This window comes from Paralichthys olivaceus, chromosome 4 (genome assembly GCF_024713975.1).
Source record: "Paralichthys olivaceus isolate ysfri-2021 chromosome 4, ASM2471397v2, whole genome shotgun sequence".
Taxonomy (NCBI): domain Eukaryota; kingdom Metazoa; phylum Chordata; class Actinopteri; order Pleuronectiformes; family Paralichthyidae; genus Paralichthys; species Paralichthys olivaceus.
The window spans coordinates 20861568-20882895 of record NC_091096.1 but is presented as its reverse complement, the minus strand read 5'-3'; the positions used below and the strand labels follow the sequence as shown (position 1 = coordinate 20882895).

The window sequence follows — 21328 nt, the reverse complement described above, 5'->3', positions numbered from 1 at the left end:
AGCTACATTTATTACTGAGCTGCATTGTAGTTCTGCAAGAACTTATTGAAAAGGTGATCAGGTGCACAGAATTAAGTTGAATTAAACGTGTTTCCAAAGTGGTAATGAACTTAATAAGGTTCAGTAAAATCACAATCTACGACAAGTCGTTCATATATAACAACCTGTAGCAGGCAAAGATAGGACCGTGCTACAGCTAAAGGTAGCAGTTAGCTTCAGCTGAACGTTATCAACCTTATGAAATGATATTATTACCTCATATTGTTTTATTGTACATTATGTCCAATGACTTCTGTTTATGACCACCAGCTACCGCTATGCCACTTCAATGAGGCAGCTTCTCAACGTAGCTTACAGCAGCGTCCGGCTGAGTTTCCTTCAGTGCACTTTGCACAACACATGAATAATAAACACGTGTATTATTGTGGAGCTAAGGCAACACACAAGTCTTCCCTCGTTTGACTGCACAGCTCCTGGACGCTGCTAAAACACAGCTAGTTGGCTAGCATGCTTCCTAGCTCCTGGTTAACATGCTAGCCTGCGCTGCGCAGCTAGAAAACTGAAGGATGATCGTTGTGCAGTGAAACAGGAGCAACCACTGTTCACAGTTTATTTAACAACACAAACCTTGATCAGAGGCGACACAGCAACTGGAGGAGCCATGGTTTTCAGGAGGCTAGCAGCTAGCACCAGAGGTCACTTATCTCCGCAGAGGACTACAGAGGAGAGACGTCTTCTTCAACGTCCTTTTAATGCAGCGGTCGCTGTTTAGCTACTGCCACCTTCTGGAGGGAACTGTCCACTACAATGGAAACTGGTTGTCGTTTTAGATTTTTTGTGATTTTATCATTTAATCTGTAAAAAATAATTAAATATATTGAAATGTCAAATATTAAGATATTACTGTCCTTGCCACAAATCGCAAATATATTGCAAATAAATGTCATACCATTTGCAATAATATATGTATATGTGTCACACGCTTTCTCCAAACACACTGCAGCTTTGTGCGCTAATTCTTACCACCACTCACTTTAAATATCTTACTCTGAGTGTCCAGTTCTTTAAGTGTAGCTGAATAAAATGCAAACCACAGAACATCTATAATTCTAACCTCCATAATAACTGTTATATTCAGTTCGTGTGGTCATTTTGAAGGTTGTTGCTGGTTGTGTTGTTGAACAGTTCTTGGCAACTCTTCCTAATATCTTAATCTCCCTTTTGATATAAATGGAGTTGTGCTGCTGAATTATTGCCATGCATCTTCAACTAGTGGTCATTTTGAAGAATTGCAATGTCTAAAGATATTATTTACCTTCATTACAGCCAACAGTCTTAAATGCACCACTCGTCTGTGTAGAACTCAAAATCAGCAATGTTTCAAATTAGGATTATTTATTATAGCATCTATAGTATTAGTGAACTACAACTGGAGCGCCCATTAATGCACCCATGAAAAAGTTTTTTTCAATAGCAAATGTCATCCAGCAGAGGACAGTAGAGATGTATGCATGTGGTGTGAGCCTGACGGTTCGCAGGAAGCTGTATGATTTCAATGAAGAGATGCAGTTAAATGAGCAGTACAGTGTTTATTGACAGCAGAGTATCAACATACATTGTGGCATGTATTGCAAGCATACTTCACTCTTTGCAGGCAGAACCACTGAACATATGTGAGAAGCAGCACCAGTCCCTGGAGGTTTACTACATGTTGCATGTCCTGATTCAAAGAATTGCAGCTGCAATTAGAAGCAACTAATATTTGTTACCTGTATCTGTATTTTTTTACATGATGAATCCTGTACAACTTTAAAATCAGTGGGGTTCACTCATTCTCTTGTGACACAGACTTCCTCACCCAAAACACTACGATGTTGACAATATTATACATTTTCACTTTGGAGATCGGATTCAAGAGGACGATTTCAAAAACACATTTTGTTGAATAGAAAGATTTCACAACTTCACAAAACATGTACTGAGAGACATTTGGTATGATAAAAACACAATATGCCATATGAGTGGTGCTACACCATTTCATCTGATTGGAAAATACATGTGTTAAGTATGAAAATATTTCAGGTTCATTATGAAACATAGTAAAATTAGACTTGAACAGGCAACACAATGGGAAACATCATTTCATACATGTTTGAAATGTATCTGATGCAGTGTTATAGACACAATCTTTAAGATGTTCTGTGTGCAAGGGGTTGACGGCTGATTGTACACATACTTATAAGTCAGTTTAAGAGTTTTGTCATTAAAAGCATGTTGTGTTCCTGCAATCACAATTTTTGTATTTCTCATTTTAAAGATAGGTCCTGTTCTATATATAGAGTCTTTCTTTTTCATGCTTCTGACTTTAACGTTACAAAAATAATATTTTCTGTATAGAAAAGTAATTTTTTTAAGAGATCATTCAGTCAAACTGCTGCAACATGTTCTCACCATTTGTCATTGCACATATGCAATTATTCGATAGCCATGTACCATGTGACTCCTCGCTATCTTCCCAACATCAAAGACTGCCACAACACATGGGCAGATGTGCAACAACTGGCCACTCATCTCCAGTCTCTGTAACATGTAATTGTCCTTGTTAAATATAATTTTTGCAGTTTTACAGACAAGCATATTTTTATACATATAAAAAGCACATAAGTTCATCAGTGTGCAGGACAATGGCTGCTTCCAAAGCAGTGGTTGAGCTTCATCACCGTCCTGTTGGCAAATCTCACCCTCCCTCGTTTCTTCGAGGAGGCTGTGTACTGATTGGACTTGAGTTTAGAGTAATAGTCTGAGAACTTGTTGAAAAGGATGGATATGGGCAGGCCGTTGAGAATGATTCCAAAAGCGATGCAGACGAAGGCGAAGAGACGACCCAGTATGGTCTCTGGGTAGACGTCTCCGTAGCCCACAGTGGAGATGCTGACCTGCAGGGGAGCGAGGAGAGAAACCAGGGTGGATGGAGAAACATGAATCAGAAACCTGATCAGCAGAGTCGTTCAGTCAGTTTGAATGTTAATGGACCTTTGCTGACACATGTGGTCCTTTTGCCAGTTGCACCCTTACGCAAATAATTGTATTTATCAGGCAGAAAAATAAGTTTTATGGGCTACAAGCCTTGAGAAGACAATACAACCACAAGGATATATCTATTCCTAGTCCATGGACACAGTTAAGTATAAACAAGTGGAGATAGAATAAGTTAAATTAGAAACTATGGATCAACAGAACACACAGCATCACTGCTAGTGTCCACCAATCATAATTTTGGATCCTCGATGCAAAAACACAGGCAAAAAGCATACCCAGATTTACCCAGAGTCTGCAGACTATGAAAAACTCAGTGCTCAAATAATTACACACATCAGGACACTGGAGAAACATACACTTATTCTGCATCTTTCTTGACAACACTTTCAATTGATCATATATAGTATAGTATAGTATGATTACATTATTAATTAATACACCTCTCCATTTATGTTAGACACTGTCTTTTCTAATGAATGTTGTAAATATTTTTATTATGTTTATTTTTTCTTCTTCCTGCTGATTTGCACAAACTCTATAGAGTGAATCTATTCAGGGCGGATCTGACTTTTAGTGAGCAGCTTTGCCCACAGTCACACCCCTGTGTTGTTTTCTGCCAAAAAGCAAACTAACATAGAGGTGGGTCACGTGCTTCATCAACTCAAAGACACCACCCAATTCTACAACTTGCATAGTAGCTCCTCTTATAAAGCAGGAGTTGGTAGCAGAGAGCATAGTAACATTTACCACAACCATTCCTATGATTACAAGGATTATCATTTCCTTCCCCCGGGATTAGAGGTAAGATTCTACCACTCTGTGCAGGGCAGGGGACTGATCTGTTAACGGGTTTGGTCAAGAAAACAGGCAACTAAATCAAAGGTTTGCTTTTTGCATTTTTACCTCAAATAAAAACCTTAAATAGAGTAAATACTTAACAGTACGAGCATACACTGTGTGGTTTGAATCATTGACTAAGTCACACATAAGGTGACACATGCTGGAGCAGAGCTGCTGCTGTAAACCAGGTAGTGCTAGAGTGTAATCTAATGACATCACACAGTGAACACACACTAAATAGAATTAGCATTAGAGTAATTAACGACAGGGCACCTCTGTATACTTAGTTAAATGGGTCCCTTTGGTTTGTTACTTAACTAAGTTATCTTTAAATTTCTTTTACATATCAGTTTATTTTCTTCTTATTTTTAGAATTACTGTATCTTCCCTTCATGTTTTCATTTCAGACTCTTGATTCAGATTTTACAAAGTTGTACTTACAGCAGCCCACCACCATGCATGAGGAATGCTGGTGAAGTTTGTGTGCGGCATGTCATGCTCAACGGTGTAAACCATGGCAGAGAAGCTGAAGATGCCCATGGCGATGAAGAGGAAGAGGCAGCCCACTTGCTGGTAGCACTGACGCAGAGTGAAGCCAAACGCCCGCAGGCCCGTGGAGTGTCGCGCCAGCTTCAAGATCCGAAAGATTCTCATCAGCCTCATGATCCTCAACACTTGGCCCAGCTTCCCCACCTGTCCCACCGCCTGCATGTCGGCCTCGTGCTTCATGTAGTTTTCCTCGTTGTCGAAGAACTCCAGGATGGCCTGCAGGTACTGGGGCAGGATTGCGACCAGGTCCACGGTGTTGAGCACGCTCCTGCTGAACGACTTGATGTCAGGAGTGGACACCAGACGGAGCAGGTACTCCATGGTGAAGAAGACGATGCACATGGACTCCACATATTCCCAGTATGTCTTGCCACTGAGCTGACCTGTGGCAGTTCTGTACTGCATCTCCTCCACTGTGTTGAGAGTCATAGCCACCAGCGAGATCAGAACAAACAGGCTGGAGGCCACAGCCATTAACTTGGCCTGAATAGACGAAAACGGCTTCTCCATCAGGTTCCAGATGGCTCGCCGCATCTGGCCCATGAACATGTCGTGAAACAGCTCCTCATTCTCCTCGATCTCCACCTCGGCCTCCAGCTCCCTCTGGATCTTCAGCTGATCGTTGAGCTCGTCCTGCCTCTCCTCAAAGGAGATGCGGCAGCAGCGATGGGTGTTCTTGATCCTCACACCCCAGTAGTTTATTTCCTCCAGGAAGTTGCGTGGACACAGCTCGTCCTTGATCCACAGCACGCCTGTCCTGTAGAAGTTGAAGATGCTGTGGAAGACGTCTGGGTCCCTGTCAAAGAAGTACTCGTTGTCGGTCACAGTGTAGTCATCGCACAGGTCCAGCTTCATGTTGTGGTCAGTGTAAGTGGCCAGTCGTCCTATTCTTGTCTTGGGGTACTTGGCAGCCATCTTGTAGGCTATCTGATAGGGCTTCCCCCCTACATTGATGTTGATCATGTAGTTCCTCTTGGAAGGTGAAATCTGCTTGACGAAGCCGTACAGGGCGTTGTCATCGTCCTCTTCCTCGTACTCAGCGTAAATATCGTAGATGTCTCTGCTCAGGTCCTGCATGGAGTTCCATGTCTTCACGCAGCTTTCCTTGGCTAGTGGGTAAACAACGTCCGAGGGTCTTCGATTAAGATCCGAATCTGTGACTTTGTAGTTGGGGAAGAGACTCTGTCTTCTGTTCCACAAATTGGCCACCTTGCTGGTGCTCCCCATGATGAACCCCCCCAGACTACAGCTCAGACAGAGCACTCAGACCTGCCAGCATTACTAATGTCTAATATCCCCTTTACTTAAGCATGGAGGACATGAGCAGGATGCCTCATGGCCCCATTAATGTTGCTGACTGAGAGGATCCACGTGCTTACAGGACATCTAAATACCATTATCCCCTGCTGAGCTGCCCGGCTGAAATGACGTTGGCCGTGTGGGACATCTCAACAAATGCCCCTCATGAATTCACCCACATTGAATTTATATAGGTTTATATTAATAAAATAGATCATACACATATATTTACTTCTATCACTTTTGAGAGATTCAAACGAAGCTTAAGCAACAATAAATAAACTGTTATGTATATATATATTTGTTTATGAATGTATAATCACTGTGTATCTGCATTAATCTGGTTGAAATCCCCACAGATTACTCAAGGAAGTCATATTAGAAGATACTGATTGGAAAATACCATTGTGGATCCTTCAGTACCCACATGTTGCTTGTGGGAAAAATATGTAAATATATATTTTTTGTAGATTTATTTAAAGATACCTTGTAAATCTTTATTATAATGTATTATATAATATAGCAAAAGTCATTTTTAAGAATGAACTCTCCTCTAGGTTTGTGGGTTGTCATTTGTTGCACTGGTTTCAGATTCCAATACTGCAGGGGAACAAAGGAAGACTGGTGGATACATAAAAGAGGATAAAGGCGTTAAGCATTAGCCTACTTCCTGATTAGAAGAGGGTGCAGACCTGATGGGAGTCTAGGACATAATCTTTTGTTTTTATATCAAACCTATGGAGGGGCATCTGTGAGGTGTCACCACAAGTTACCTTGACTAACAGGTAGTGGTAATCAAACCAGATGGGCTTTTTACTCAAAGTATCTAACATAACATTGCTGGCAATTGAATCCTCTTATTGGATATCAGATTATTGTCCTGCTGATTAACACTGACCAGAGATGAAGTTCTGCATGGACACTGCAGCTGATGACACAATGAACCTCGCTGTATATTAACCATTACCTATCTTCAAGACACTGACTGACTATAATTGAAATAATTAAGGATTTAAGTTGTTAAAGCAGACATTTAAATAGGACTAGCAGACTTAAGCTAGTCTCGTTACTGTGGTGTGTCAAAAGAGAGGTGAACTGGATTTTTCAGTCACAGGGTCACACAGCTGAGAAAAATGGAAATGTGCATAAGTATGAAATGACATATGTGTGGCACGGTGGTACAGTGGGTGGGTGTCCAAAGACATGCAAATTGGGGTTAAGTTAATTGCTTAAATTAACGTAGGGGAGAATGTGAGAGTGACGTTTTATGTCAGCCCTGCAATACGCTGTTGATCCTTCATGGTGTAACCCACCTCTCACCCAATGACAGCTGGGACTGGCTCCAGCCCCCCCACGGTCCTCAAAGGATCAGCAGTATGGGATGGATGATATATTGTATGATACACTGAATTTGAAAAGCTTCATGTGTTGTTACTCCACAATGAGACTACATAACTTTTGTAAGAGGAAATAACATACGAGGAAAAGTTGGATTCTTAACTTCTGATATGCACCTTGACTCATTTCAATATTGTTGCTGCTACAGTCTGACCTGGTCGGATTTAACTGTGTGACTACTGAGTCACTTTGCTGTCTTTATAGCTCTTATGCTACTCTACTTGTTCTACTGTTAAGGTCAACTGGTCATGGACAGATATTGTCAGGGGCGTTGCAACATGATCGAACCTCCCCTTAAATTCTGTGATCAGCTACAGGAGACTGCAGTGAGACAGTGGTTGGAACCCCCCCTAAAAAGGCCTCATTCAATGAAAACTTTCTGCCAAAAGATTCATCATCTTAAAGACTATGTGATATATGTTGTATGTGTGGATATGATGTGCCTGGGATGGTGGTGGATTATTTTATCTTTGATTTTAAATGAAATTGTATTAATTTGATTCTCATCTTTGATATTTCTTATTCTTGTTTTTATTTGTTGTCTTTGTAAAGCACTTTGTAACAGCTTCACATCATGCAACAGCATTATTATTGTTTTATTATTATAATTTTATATTTGTTGGGGGGCTCGGTTTGACTTGTCATAGGGCCCCACAGGCATTACTCAAGTGTTACTCCAGTTCCTGTAAGTAGGAGGGAGGAAAGAGAAGTAAAATATACAGTTTAAGTGTACATTTTTCTGCTAATGGAAGCAGCACTTATTTTTTCCATACTTGCATTTCACCAGGATTAATATCATCTGCTCTCAAGGTCTGCAGTCAGTCACTATACTGTCCACAAGATTTACGGATCAAATTTTGTACATTCCATTCAAAGCTGCTTAGTAAAACAAGAATGAAGGTTATAATCCCTCCTTTAGGTTTATAAAGCCTCCTGTCGTATACATTCTCTGTTATTTACAGCTAAACACAGATTGTTCAGTAACAATAAATTCTAGTGTTTAACATGACCTTTGCTGATGTGAGAATGCACTGCTCGGACTTATGTTTTTATGTGTTTTTCAACTAAACTTATTTTACCAAAGGGCAAATATCAGCAAAATAACAGTTTACACACCATACAAACTTAAAAACAACAACAATAGTAAAGGCTAAAGTTTTGCATATGTGATGTGGACAAGTGTGCATATACATTCACATGCACACTTGCCAGTGAGAAATCTAGGAGGACGAAGATCTGAAGATTGATGTGTTAAGTCTTGAATTTCTCAGGATAATCCCCTTCAGTGTATCTTAAAAATAAAAATATTGATATCTAAAATATAAAGAATCTGCTATTTCTGAAATAGAGGAGCTCATGGGGTGTTGTTGGAGGACCAGCGTTTTGTTTCGGGCAGCATGAAAGGTACTTGCTCAAACTACTCCATATATTGTAATATGATAGATACGAATACAGCCAACATTTTTTGACCACATAAGGGTACAATGGAGTGTAATTGAAATCAAAATATGGTGATAATCATGATTATTGATGACATGATAGGCTTGTGAAAAGACTAATTTGCAACCATGCTGTGAATGTTTCTCCTTACAAATACTGTCTGTTTCAGGGTGTCATCCTGAGATAGTGACCGCCTTCAAGAGAAGCAGCAAGACTTTTCTGAATATCAGTGGGTTATCTATTGTAATGAACAGATGAATCCAGCAGATGGTGGTATTACACTCATTGCAAGATCAGTCAAACATATCACAATTAATGCTCTGTCCCTGCACTGCTACACTAGATTGTGCTATATGTTTACTGCTGTCTGGCAAAGTGAACTAAGCACTGAATAAATAGTCAGTGATTTAGATAGAGTTATGAGGGTTCTGAGCTAAAGTAGCATTCATACGATTTGCAAACTCACTCTGGTGGAAGCACAGAAGAAATTGAGCTGATCAGTTACTCCTGCTGATAAACTGTCTTGTGATTAATTTGGCTTTAAAAGAAGTTTGTTTCTTTTATCTTCCAAAGCCAAATGATTTCATCCAAATATCAGAAAACTGTGAAAATTCCTTTTATTTTTTCCCACAGCTCAACGTGACCTCTTCAAATGTCTGACTAGTCTACAACACAGATATATTCAGCTCACTGCAATGAGATACAAAAGGAAACATTACAATTTCTCATCTCATATTCAAATGTAAGGAATATTTTCTGTCATACTAATCAATTAGTTGGCCGATCATTGTTTCACTACAAGATCTTAATTTAAATTGATATATTTTCCACAATGATTTGACGATGACCTTCATTTATGGTTGAATGAAAATACTAATGTCATTTTTGTCTTATAAAAACATTTTTATCATGATACCATGTCTACTAGACTGCTCGTGTTTGAGTGTCAAATCATTGATTCCATGTGCTGTCTTTTTAAATAGGAGTTACACAGGTTTGCTTTTCACCTGCAGCAGAAATGTGGAAACCTGTGGATTTTTCAAAGTAATTTTGCCTTTTGTTTGGCACAACAAAATACTTCATAATTTTGGAAACAACATTTTCTAAGATAATTGTTGTATAATTACACATACATACATATATAATACATAAATACACAGATCCATAGCCAAGAATGTGTACAACATTACTTTAAAAACCTTTGCCAGGTTATTATATCATTATTTTTTTTAACATTATTTAGAAATAGACTACATGTAATTCCAGTTCTCTTTTATAATGTCAGGAGGCGCATCATTGAACACATTTAAACTTCTCATTGAGAAGTGAGTAAAAAAGAACAGCATCACTTACCAACAGGAGATAAGCATCACATGTGTCATGCTGCCAAATGCAGTTATGTCAAGACAAGCTGAATTGAATATAATAGAGAAATTGGAATTGCTGACGTGAAAAGTGAATTATTTTGACAAGCAGGTGAAGACATTTATTTGACCCCCTGGAGATCCAGCCTTTTGTTCGAGTTGAGAAGCTTTGCCAGTATTTTCTGGTTCTACCACAAAGTTTTGATCGTATCTCTTCACTCCCTCTAACACAGTCCCGATGTCATTTGGAATCTCCTAAAAGCCAATTTTACGGCGGAGCCCTTACTTTGAAAAGCCTAAGCGGAAGCCATTAACGCGGTTCGCCTGGTCTGCTGAGAAAAGGCTGTTTTGAAAAGGAAACCAAGGTTGTTGAGGTGTGTGGAGAACACGGCAGGCTGAAGGTAGGTGTGAATCCACCGTCCCGCGCTCTCTGTCCCTGCCCTGTCTGCGCCTCGTCCTCCGGGCCGCTCTCGTTTAGCACAAGCTCGCTTTAGTGAGCGGAAACCACGATGCGGCCAAGTGTCAAGTCAAGACAACTGGTAAAGTGCAAGGCTAACTAGCTAGCCGGGAGGAAGCTAGCGAGGCTAACGGTGCCGCTGCCCGGTGCACGGGAGCAGCCCGGGGATGCTGCTCGGTGTGTTCGCTGTATTCTGCTGTGGAGGAGGGGAGACACGTTACTGGGGTTTTAGAGGAAAACACATTGTCACTGTTGTGTTGGGTCTAACAAGTGCAGGGGCGAATATTCCCTGTGAATGGCTGCGGGGGGTGGGGGGGGGTATTATGGCCCCCTGTACATTCACACCAACACAATGACACTTGGATTCTCCTGCGTTTGAGCCCAATCAAAGATATTAAGAGAAATCTAATGATAAGGTTTTATTACTGTCTTACACCTGCAGCCTGTTGGTGAGCTTGTTTTGATTGAATCGTCTTTAATATATATATATATATGTTATAAATACAATATGTTATAAATACTATATATACTATAAATTCTCTTGACAACTTGATTTTTTAGAATATAGGACAAATGGTGAATGTCCCTGGTTTGAAGGTCTTCAGGACAATTTTAGTTACCAACTACCAGTAGATGTTAGAGACATAACTTCCGTTGTGCACCTGAGCATCATCGAGTGTTTTTACCTTGTAATCTATGATAGAGGCTGAACTTGAGGGTACACTGAGGCTAAAGTATATCTGACTGGCTACTGGCTTGTATGGCAGGACTATGAAAGCCATCAGACATCTTTACCTCCATGCCATTTAAACTAAATGCTGACCCATTATAGAACATAGGACAAGATGGAGAATATCCCTTCTACGTTCTACCGCACTAATTAATGCCTACCGCCAGGTCAAGGTAGCGGATGTTAGCTTGATATTCTGACATTATTTTCATTGTGAGCTTTTAGATTACTTCTGATTCAAAGCGACAATTTAGTTAAATTGTTTTCTTTGTCAGTCAGCCCGTTGCAGCAGTACGAATGTCAAGTTATTTTGCACTTTTACTGCAGAACATCATGCATAACAATGTATATTAGACCTCAAATGTTTTTATTATAATATGGAGTGACCATGAAGAATATGAATCAAAAGTCCAGTTCATGCCTCTTGCTCCTGCTGTGGGCCAACAATGTCAAGTGAGTAGTTGTGTTAACATGTGACATGCAGGCTGCATCTTTTTATAGTTTACATAATGTATTCCTCAAGCTGAGATTTGCAAGCTTCACGATTCAGTGTGAACATTGTAAAACAGACACAACATCTGGTGGCCATATATGACAGCACTTAAAAAGCCTTTATAAAAACTCTCCAGCTGACTGTGGTCCTTCAGAAGAGCAAGAGAAACAACCACCATATATATATATCTATATATAGATATATATATATCTATATATAGATATAGATATATATACACCAAGTCATATGAGGACACAGCTATTCTTGAATTTTGAGTGCAGGAGAGGAACATACATGTATGAAAACAATGATTATGTAGATATAAGCAGTGTTTATTTATGGGAATGACACAAGAGAAGAAAAACACAATTCAAACAAAGAGCTCAAAGTACAAAGTGATACCAATATTGATGCATTTCTGTTTGTGTGAGTGATGAAATCTCTCCTGTGTCAAAACCTTAATCACAAAACTTATAATTTAAAAGAGAACAAAGGTCAAATCCACAACATTATTAAAATGGTTGTGTCTATGTTTCCTGCACTCCAACATCCAACCATATAAACAAAAATAATAATAAATAATAATTTTCTTATTTGTGAGTTTGACCTTTCGGAGCTGCGTCCTTTTTGGATTTTGTTCTTTAAAGGAAGCTTGTCTTAGTTCACTGTATATTCTCTCCAGGCAGAGGACAAACTTGTAACTGTACACTGTGTAAAATGATACAGCCTTTGTTGTTCCACACTTCCTCCATTGCTGAGCTGACCTTAGCTGGGCTCTGATTCTCACAAGGGTACACACGCAGACAGTACCTTTCACTACTTCATGTTTCTGGTCATTCCTCTTCAAAAGGTGCTTTCTGTCTCATTGTACTTACTTTATCAGTGTTCGTGTCATTTTGGGAAAAGCAGTAGAGAAACATTTAAAGCTTGGATCCGTAATCTGTTTCATAAACATTTTTTTTATCTTATTTGTTGAAATCCTCTTCACGCTGATGGCCATCAATGAATACATTTTTCTTGAAAATAAGGGGCCCTCGCAGTGCTGTTAAAGACATGGACCGAGTGAAACGATTGGCTGCGTTACCTGTCTGTCACTAACCAACCTGCCTGCTTGTGCACACCCTATGTGTGCTCTCACTGCACGAGTCGAGTCTTCAGTGTGAGAGACATACACAGCTGAAGCGGAGATGATTGCCAGAAGTTAGCGAGAGCATTTTTCAGTTTATCAAATGCATATTTTCAAAGGAACTTTTCCAGGATTACCAATCCTAGCTTTAACTTGTATATTTTCCCATTTTGTTTTGGGGTCTTTTTCAGATTTCTTCTTACAGTTATTTATGCAATTAAGCGTGATGGCAAAATGTGTTTTTTTTATTGCTAGTAAACAGCAAGAGACCATGACCTACAGTTTTTACGTTGTGTCTACCACCATTTACTCTTGTTTTGTTGTCAGGAAGTCAAGATTGAAAACCACTTATTATTAACTTCCTGCATAGAGCATACATGTATGACAGCATGTCAGCTGTCTGTCGGCTTTCGTCTCTGCTGTGTTTTACCGCAGCACTTTTAACAGAAGATGTGGAGCAGCTCTTTGTTGCTTCTTCTTCTTTGAACTCAGTTTTCTGTGAAGGCACTTGCAAAAGCCTGAAATGTAACACTGCTGCAGTACGTTGAGTTTTCAGTGAGATGCACCTGACATTGAATGAAATGTAGAGGCACTAAAAATGTAAAATACACTGCATAACAAAAATAACTTCCAGGATGTCGCAATACCTTCTACCGTTATTCAATCTCAAATGAGTCCACATTTGAGATCCAAACACATTGGTATGAATGGGTTAGGGTTAGTGCGCTGCGTAGGACCATTTCTTTCTGCTGTGTGTACATACATGCGTCCTGGGCCACATTGAACGACCGCCTACTCAGCTGATCCCCTCTGACAGTTTCATAATGACCTGAAAATATTTTTTCACTTCTTAGTGTTTCTCACATTGATTTACTGTATTTATAGTGACCTACTTAAAGCGGTTCACCTGTGATTAACCAGAATTAATATTAATGCCAGGTATGACCACAAGTTAATGATTATAGAGAAGCACTTTTTTTTTTTTGTATTTAAATATTCTTATTTAGAGTGTCATTTATAATTCACAGATTATTCTTTACCCATCGTTGATCTTTCTCTTTATTACTCTCTTGTTTAACACATATATACACATTTTATGTTGTATTAACCTGACTGTGTATTTTATTAATTTACTGACAACTTCTTTTTGTCTTCCTTCAGGTTGCGGCTGGTTGCAGGGCCCCGTGGAAGCAGAAGAGCCGTGCCATTCCCCCCTTTTGTCCTCTCATGCCCCCCCTCCCCCCGTGTGTTCCCCCTGTGTGTAAGTGACCCCACACCCCCACCCGCCCCCAACCTGGTCCCTCCCGTTGTGCCGTCACTCCATCCGAAGCACCCCTCTCACCCCATGCTTGGGACAAAGCCAGCTCACTGCCAGCCCAATGACTGCCTGGATCGTCCTGCCTGTCAGCCTGTCTGCCTTCTCCATCACAGGAATATGGATTGTGTGAGTCAGATCGAAGTATTTTGTGTTCCTGTGACACCTGGCAATGTTGTTTACAAGTTGCAAAAGGGAATAAGTTGATTGCAAAGTCCATTCAAGTGGGGTTTTTTGTGCTGAATAACCTCTTTGCATTAAGGCCAGTGTAATCTTGGTAATTGATTATGGTTGTAGTTGATTCTTCAGAGGTTTGAACACGGTGACATTTGCCATTTCTTGCTTTAAAGTATTCTTTACCCTACAGATACGCCATGGCTGTGATGAATCACCACGTTTGTCCTGTGGAGAACTGGTAAGTCTTCTGTTCATCTAATTTCATTCCAGAAGCTCTAAGCAGGAAATGAATAAAACTCATTGTTTCCCTGCTGCAGGTCTTACAATGTGACGTGCACAGAGGAGCTGCCCCGACCAGGCTTCCCCAAGACATGCTGCACCATCCAGGACATCCCACTCATCAGGTCTCCTGCTCCTCCTCCTCCCTGAGCATCATGTCTGTGTCTCTGCAGAATACAAAAGCAGTTTTGTGTCGGTGAAGGCCCAGAGGCAGGATTTAGTTCTTGTCATGTTGTGGCTCTGTGACGGTCATTAACCCGCACTCTGCATAAAATGCATTTGTTTGATTTGCAAATAAGCCTCTAAACACAGGCGAGTACAAAAGCTGTCTTGTAAAAAGGCATCATATGACTTGTAGGCCTATTAGCAGTGAACATGAAGTAAAGTCTATTTCAGTTTTACAGCTACATATTAGAGCAAAGTGTCGTTCACATCACTTTATTTAGTCCTGTTTATATTGACTCTTCATGTCTGCACAGCACATTGATTATATGATACTGAGAGTATTTGTGTCTTCATGTCCGACAGTAAATGTGGCTCCTTCCCTCCTGAGAGCTGCCTGTTCAGCCTGATTGGCAACGTTGGAGCTTTCATGGGTGAGAACTCATTCTAGAACACACACGCACACACACGAACACACACACACACAAAATATTGTGTGTTCAAGAGTGCGTCCTTTAGTGAAAAGTACTTATTTACTCTGAGAGTTAGATGATCATATTGATAGTATTCCATTCACTGCATGTCTGTACAGTAAACATGAACCCTCTACCAGGCGATGGTCAGCTTTGCTTAGCATAAAGACGGAACAAGGAGAAACTGCTTGCTGGTTCCAAATGTCCAAAATTGAGTAGGTTTGAAAAAAATGTCTAAAAAAAATAATAATCACAGTCAATTAAATATTCCTTAAACTTTTGCAGTGAAATAATAATAAAATGCTGAATCGCTTTCCACAAATGTTGGGTACTGTGGTGTAAAACTCATTGTTACATGCAAATGAAGAAAAACAAGGCAGCTGCTGTCTGCTCTTTAATACACACACAATGACTGAGGTTACAGTTGAGGTGAGAAGTGTTTAATGTCTGTCTCTCCTGTAAGGCCTCTGTTATATCAGTCCTCTATGGTGCCCACAGACATCAGCCACTAACCTCCAAGAGATGTGGAGTGGCTTGAAATAGCCCGTGCTCTCTGATCAATAATGAATGCGGCTTTCCTTCCACTTCCCCCCTGTGTCCTCTCCTCTGCACATGCCCTGTGTGGCCTTCCTCCATTACTCCTCTGCCTATCTTGTTTTATCACCATCAGCTCTGCCCCAATTTCCCCCCTTCTGTCCCTAATTGCGTCTCTCTGCTGCTGTTTTCACTCTCGCATCATTATTCATGTCAACTTCTTCTCATATGCAGTATATGACAAGTTTATTCGAGTGCACATCTTTTGTTTTCTCCCATTTTTACTTTCTGTCATTCCTCTGTTTTTCTCTCACTAGTTTCAGAACTATCCTTTAGCTCTGATCTTTGTTTTCTATATGGTAAAGGAAAGTGAGAACGAAAAACCAAGCTAGATAGTCCAACATCAGCCATTGCATGACCCTCCACCATCCATGTATAGGTAAACCTATAACCAAACAAGAGCATCGTATTCACACAAGCATTTATATAAAAATATATAAATAAAAAGCTATTCATTATCATTATTATGATTGTATAGTTCTAATTGTGTTAGCGTAAACGTGTATTGTCTTCTCTTGTGTTGTTCAGTGGTGATGGTGTGCCTTCTGCGCTACGCCCAGGTGATCGAGCATAGCCACAGATGTTGGGTCAACACCAGCGCTCTGGTGTCTGGCTGCACCAACGCTGTGGGTCTGGTCATGGTGGGCAACTTCCAGGTAAATTTCAGCTGCGATGACATGAACTCACTCAATTCTTAAACCATTCACTCCTTTTTTTTAGACCTTAGATGAGTGCAAACGATGACTCCAAAGTTTCTGTACGTCTGTGTTTCCAATAGGTCGATCATGCCAAATCTCTACACTATGTGGGCGCGGGTGTGGCATTTCCAGCCGGGCTGCTGTTTGTGTGTTTGCAGTGTGTGCTCACCTACCGTGTAGCTGTCACTGCCCTCGACTACTGGATGGCTCATTTCCGGGTGGCACTGGCACTGGGAGCCATGGTCTCACTCGTCCTCAGTATCCTTTACGTGGGTTCCTGTTGATGATCTGATAAATGACAACAGTCTATCCTAGTTGAATATGCTGCATTCACTGACTGGTGTCCTGTCTGATTAGAGCGGCAGAGCAATTGCAACTTAACCCTGATCATATTATGAATGAACATCTGACATCCTGAGGTTCAGCTGCTTGTGATGCATCCCATTATAATATATCAAGGTTATCAGTCTGTTGACATTACTTATTCTCTCCTTCCTGTGCCTCTGTGGAGTCAGTCAAATGAAAAAGAAAAACTTTATTCTTTATTCTTGTAAAGTTACAACTTTATTTCTCATAATATATTGATTTTATTCTTGTGGAAATCTAAGGTTTTGTCCCTTAAACTGGCCCTAATTCTCTGCCTTAGTTGTCATGACTACGACTGTGTGCATCTCATTTACTTTAAACTGAGAATCTCGGAAGTTGTGTGTCTTGGTGTCTTCCCACATGGAAAAAGGGGCTCTACTTGTTTTGCTCATGCATGAACCAGCACTGTTTGTCCTCCTCAACCTGTTCCTCCTCAGGCGGTATCTTCTTCATCCACGAGAGCTTCATCCTGCAGCACGCCGCAGCCATCTGCGAGTGGGTCTTCACAGTAGACATCCTGGTCTTTTACGGAACCTTCACCTACGAGTTTGGCACCGTCACCAGCGAGACCATGATGGCAGGCCTGCAGCGGAGTCACCACGGCTCAGGCGTTATCATAGGCCCCAGGGCCCGGGGCTCAACACTAAGCGGGGCAACTAAGGGCCTCAAGTCCCCCGGGGGGAGCAGCACATCCACACATCTCAACTGTACCCCGGAGAGCATCGCCATGTTGTAGCTCTGCATCACTGCCCGAGGGTGTGAAATGTCCCTGCAGAGGTGCTTCATGGTCTCACGCAGCGAGACGAGATGACGGAGGCAGCGTGTGGACGAAGAGAGTAAGGTCTGATATCTTAAAGCATTGAACCAACACCAGGTTGACCCCAACTATAAAACTATACCATTGTTTTATTTCTGTTACCATTGGTGCAAGCCCCTGCACCTACATGTACTGTAACATTTTCTGTAGCGATGTCTTGAGGAGGGCTGAATGTGTGGAGCCAGTGTGAATGCTGGAACCATGAATGTTTTTAAGATGGCTGTTGATTTGGGCAGTTTTTCATTGGAATAGGTTTTAGTTTGGTTTTCTTTAAATAACTGTGTGTCATGGTGGAAAATGTAAATTACTTAAACCCACAAGGTATTTTCTCCCCCCCCACAGACACCCCTTCAAATGCTTCTGCGTGGCCCACCTGTTCTGGCCTTTAGCTTATCTCTGCACGGCACACTTTTTTGAATGAGAGAATAACAATTTTGCGTTTGCGTAGTGAGTAGAAAACACTGAATGTTTGAGATGTGAATAGTTAACAGTTATGTATGTTTTACAGGCTGTAAGCATATGGCCTTTTTAAAAATCAATCAAGCAGAAATCATCTGTCAAATGATTTGGCAAAAAAAAATCATTGCTTTCACCTGACAATTTGATTTAGTTGCAAAGATGATTTGAAAGCAAATTTTGATGGTATTTTTAAATCATTTTACATAATATATGTATGTGTATCTTCAGCCATTGTCATTCCTGAGGTCATGATCCATTTCACTGACATATGCAAAAAAAAAACTGGTCTGCTCTGTTGTCTACAGCAGAGTAGGGCCACTTAAAGGGGAAGATAATCAGAGACTTTTAGAATGTAAACGTAACATTCGGAGAATATAGTCGTAATTTAATGAGAACATTTTTTTGGGGGGGGGGATAAGCAGCGAGTTGTACTCTTTCTAGTTTGAGTTCCAAAATCTTGGACCAATCCCATTGTTTCTTGAGAAACTGAAAATCCTTTGAATATCACATAGATGTGACCAACGATAGACCACTACCCAACAATCCCTCCTCCACACAAGAGGCAACAAGTCTGTGTGGCTTTCTGCAGAATAGACATATTTTGTACGATCTTTTCAGTCCTGGTACTTGTGATAATGTAATATTATAACTTTATTCTTGTAAAATTACAGCTTTTTTCTTGTGATACCAAACATTATTCTCATGAATCCCTTTTTGTGGTAATATTACGACTTAATTCACAAAATCTCTGATAATTCTTTCCATTTCAGTGGCCGTGATACTCCGTTGTAGTTGTCATGACTACGACTGTGTGTGTCTTAATCACTTTTAACTGAGAATCTCTGAAGTTGTGTGTCTTGTGTCTTTCCATTATTGTCCCACAGTTTGCATGACCTGATGACTTGTTTGTAACATTTACCTTCATGCTACGTTGGATTTCTCACACTCATGTCCTGTGCAATAATCTCCATCAGTCATGTGATAGTTAACACTCAGCTGGAGTGAATAATGCCTTTTTCAGTGTGTTGGAGTTGAACACAGGGCTCTTTTTGTTTAAAAAAAAAACAAACAAAAAAAAAAGTGTGACACCACAACATTTGAAGTGACCTGCAGTTTAAAGTCCAATTATTATCTGACTAACACATTTACAGAATAATGCAATTGTTGTCAACACACGGATTTGATTCCAGGCTGGCCCCTTGGAAGCCTTATTTGATTTTTTCTGTTTTAATAAGTGATGTGAAGCCTGCTCAGTAGTTACAGGTGGAATTTGAACTGAGGGCTGAATGTGATGCTTGTGCCATAAACCTCATGGTGTCACAATGGCAACAGTACAGAGTCACAACCACATGATGCCACACAGGTTGTAGACTGAAGTGAAAATGTGTCATATGTTATTCTTTCTTTCTTGTTGCCAATTCATCTTCAAGTGAAAGAGTTGTGAACTAGCTTTAACACCAGACTGCCACAAACAACCACTGCTCAAACTAAAGCTGACGAATGCCACCCAGTTCACGTTGCACTCCACGATTTAAGTTTCTGTTGAAGTGAGCGAGTTATTTCTCTGTGAGCTGTTTCAGAAGTATGTTTCACCACACACACACACACACACACACACACATACCTGCACAGTGTTCTGCCCTCTGCATCGTGTTTTTAAAGGTTCTAACCACTGGATGCCAGCAATACACACTTTTAAAAGTTCACATCACCTACCTCCTTTTATTTTTTTGTTGGTGTGACGATGTTTAAAGGTGAAAGCTAGCGTTCCAACACGTTCGCCGTCTCACTATCATCTGAGGCGGGGAGAAGTATTTCAATTTAACACAACGGTGACTCACTAATCCACAAAGATCTGCCTCGACAGGTGTTAGCATTTGACAGCTCAGTGGATCGGCTGTGACACAAGATGCATAATCATGTGTCAGGTCTGTTTTCTTTACTCTTCATGCAAACCAATTACCTTCCTGTTGTTTCTGGGACTGCAGCGATCCTGTCTCCTTCTGTAATCTTGCCAAAAAAAAAGACAGGATCCTCTGGAGCTTTGATTGGTTTTCTGTGCAGCAGAAATTAATTGGTGTGAGTACACTGGTTTAGCCTTATCCCTCATACTGTGCCGGGGGATTTTGTTCAGATTTAGTTTTTTCGTGTTGATCTGTAGCCTATTTCCACCATACTGTAACCAATAGGTCACGAGATGTGACTACAAAAGGCAGCTTGTGTGAGCCCTCACATCAGGGTTGGATTTAATCTGCAACACCATTGTTCATAAACCCAAATTTAAAGATGTATTTTACAAAACCTTGTTTTTTTTCTGTCAAAATGTTCAGTAAGCTTTCATGTGATATGTTTGTTCATGGGAGGATCCTGTTTTACTAAAGGCTGCCTGACCTGTACATGTGTTGAACTCCAGCAAAAGCAACACAGAAACAATTAAAATGTATTTGTCTTATTTCCTCTATTTGAAAATAGATCATGGAGGAGTCATAATTCCCTGAAAACAAGTCAACACAGAATTGTGTTTCCTTTTTATAAATTATGTAAATATTTAATGATTTGTCTATCATTTAGGTATTTTAATTTGACAGAGATTTATATTCAAATATGAAATAAAAATGATAAATTATTAGCAGATGGTTTGCATGGGCTCTTCTTTCAACATGAAAATCCTTGTTGTGGCTGGAGGCTTTATGTTTTTGGATTGTCTTTTGTCACAATCTTGTGAACACAATATCTCAAGAACACCTTAAATGGAATCTCTTCTGTTGGATTCAAATCTGAACTGATTAAATTGTGCTTAAAAGTAAAGGTCATTGTGACCTTAAAGAAGTGAACAGAAGAATTAGTTTAAATTTGGTACAAATTCATTTGGACTCAATGATGAGCTGATTTAATTTGACCTGTGAACGAGTTATTTTAAAGAGATAGTTCACAGAAAAATGTAAATTCACTCATTATCTTCTCACCACTATTCTGATGGAGGGGTGGGTGAAGTGTTTGAGTCCACAAAACACCTCAGGAGTGTCAGGGGTAAACAGTGTTGCAGCCTAATCCAATACAATTGACAATAAAAACAACAGGCCTCAATACCAGCGTGGTGTTATCCAAGTGTGCTCTTGAACACGACATCTCAAGTGTGTTTTTCACCAGTTGTCTCTGGGACACAAAGATGAAGTGATTGGATTACCGAGGTTTAAAGGTCACGATGACCTGATTCTGGAAAAATGTGAACAGACCAACACTGCACTGGTTG

At 40.3% G+C, this 21328-nt stretch overlaps 2 protein-coding genes across 2 annotated transcripts; one reads left to right on the top strand and one right to left on the bottom strand.

Annotated features, from left to right (window-relative positions):
• Positions 1 to 2532: 2532 nt before the first annotated feature.
• Positions 2533 to 5793, bottom strand: LOC109633653 (potassium voltage-gated channel subfamily V member 2-like). The gene is made up of 2 exons (XM_020093666.2): positions 4321 to 5793; positions 2533 to 2936 (listed from the first exon to the last, which is right to left on the bottom strand). Exons 1-2 carry the CDS (start codon positions 5653 to 5655, stop codon positions 2670 to 2672), a joined length of 1602 nt encoding a protein of 533 aa, XP_019949225.1. The 5' UTR covers positions 5656 to 5793; the 3' UTR covers positions 2533 to 2669.
• Positions 5794 to 10226: 4433 nt separating this feature from the next.
• tmem150aa (transmembrane protein 150Aa) lies at positions 10227 to 20707 on the top strand. The gene is made up of 8 exons (XM_020093536.2): positions 10227 to 10330; positions 13897 to 14179; positions 14418 to 14465; positions 14545 to 14631; positions 15035 to 15102; positions 16264 to 16391; positions 16514 to 16691; positions 17237 to 20707. Exons 2-8 carry the CDS (start codon positions 14115 to 14117, stop codon positions 17533 to 17535), a joined length of 873 nt encoding a protein of 290 aa, XP_019949095.1. The 5' UTR covers positions 10227 to 10330; positions 13897 to 14114; the 3' UTR covers positions 17536 to 20707.
• The last annotated feature ends 621 nt before the right edge of the window (positions 20708 to 21328 follow it).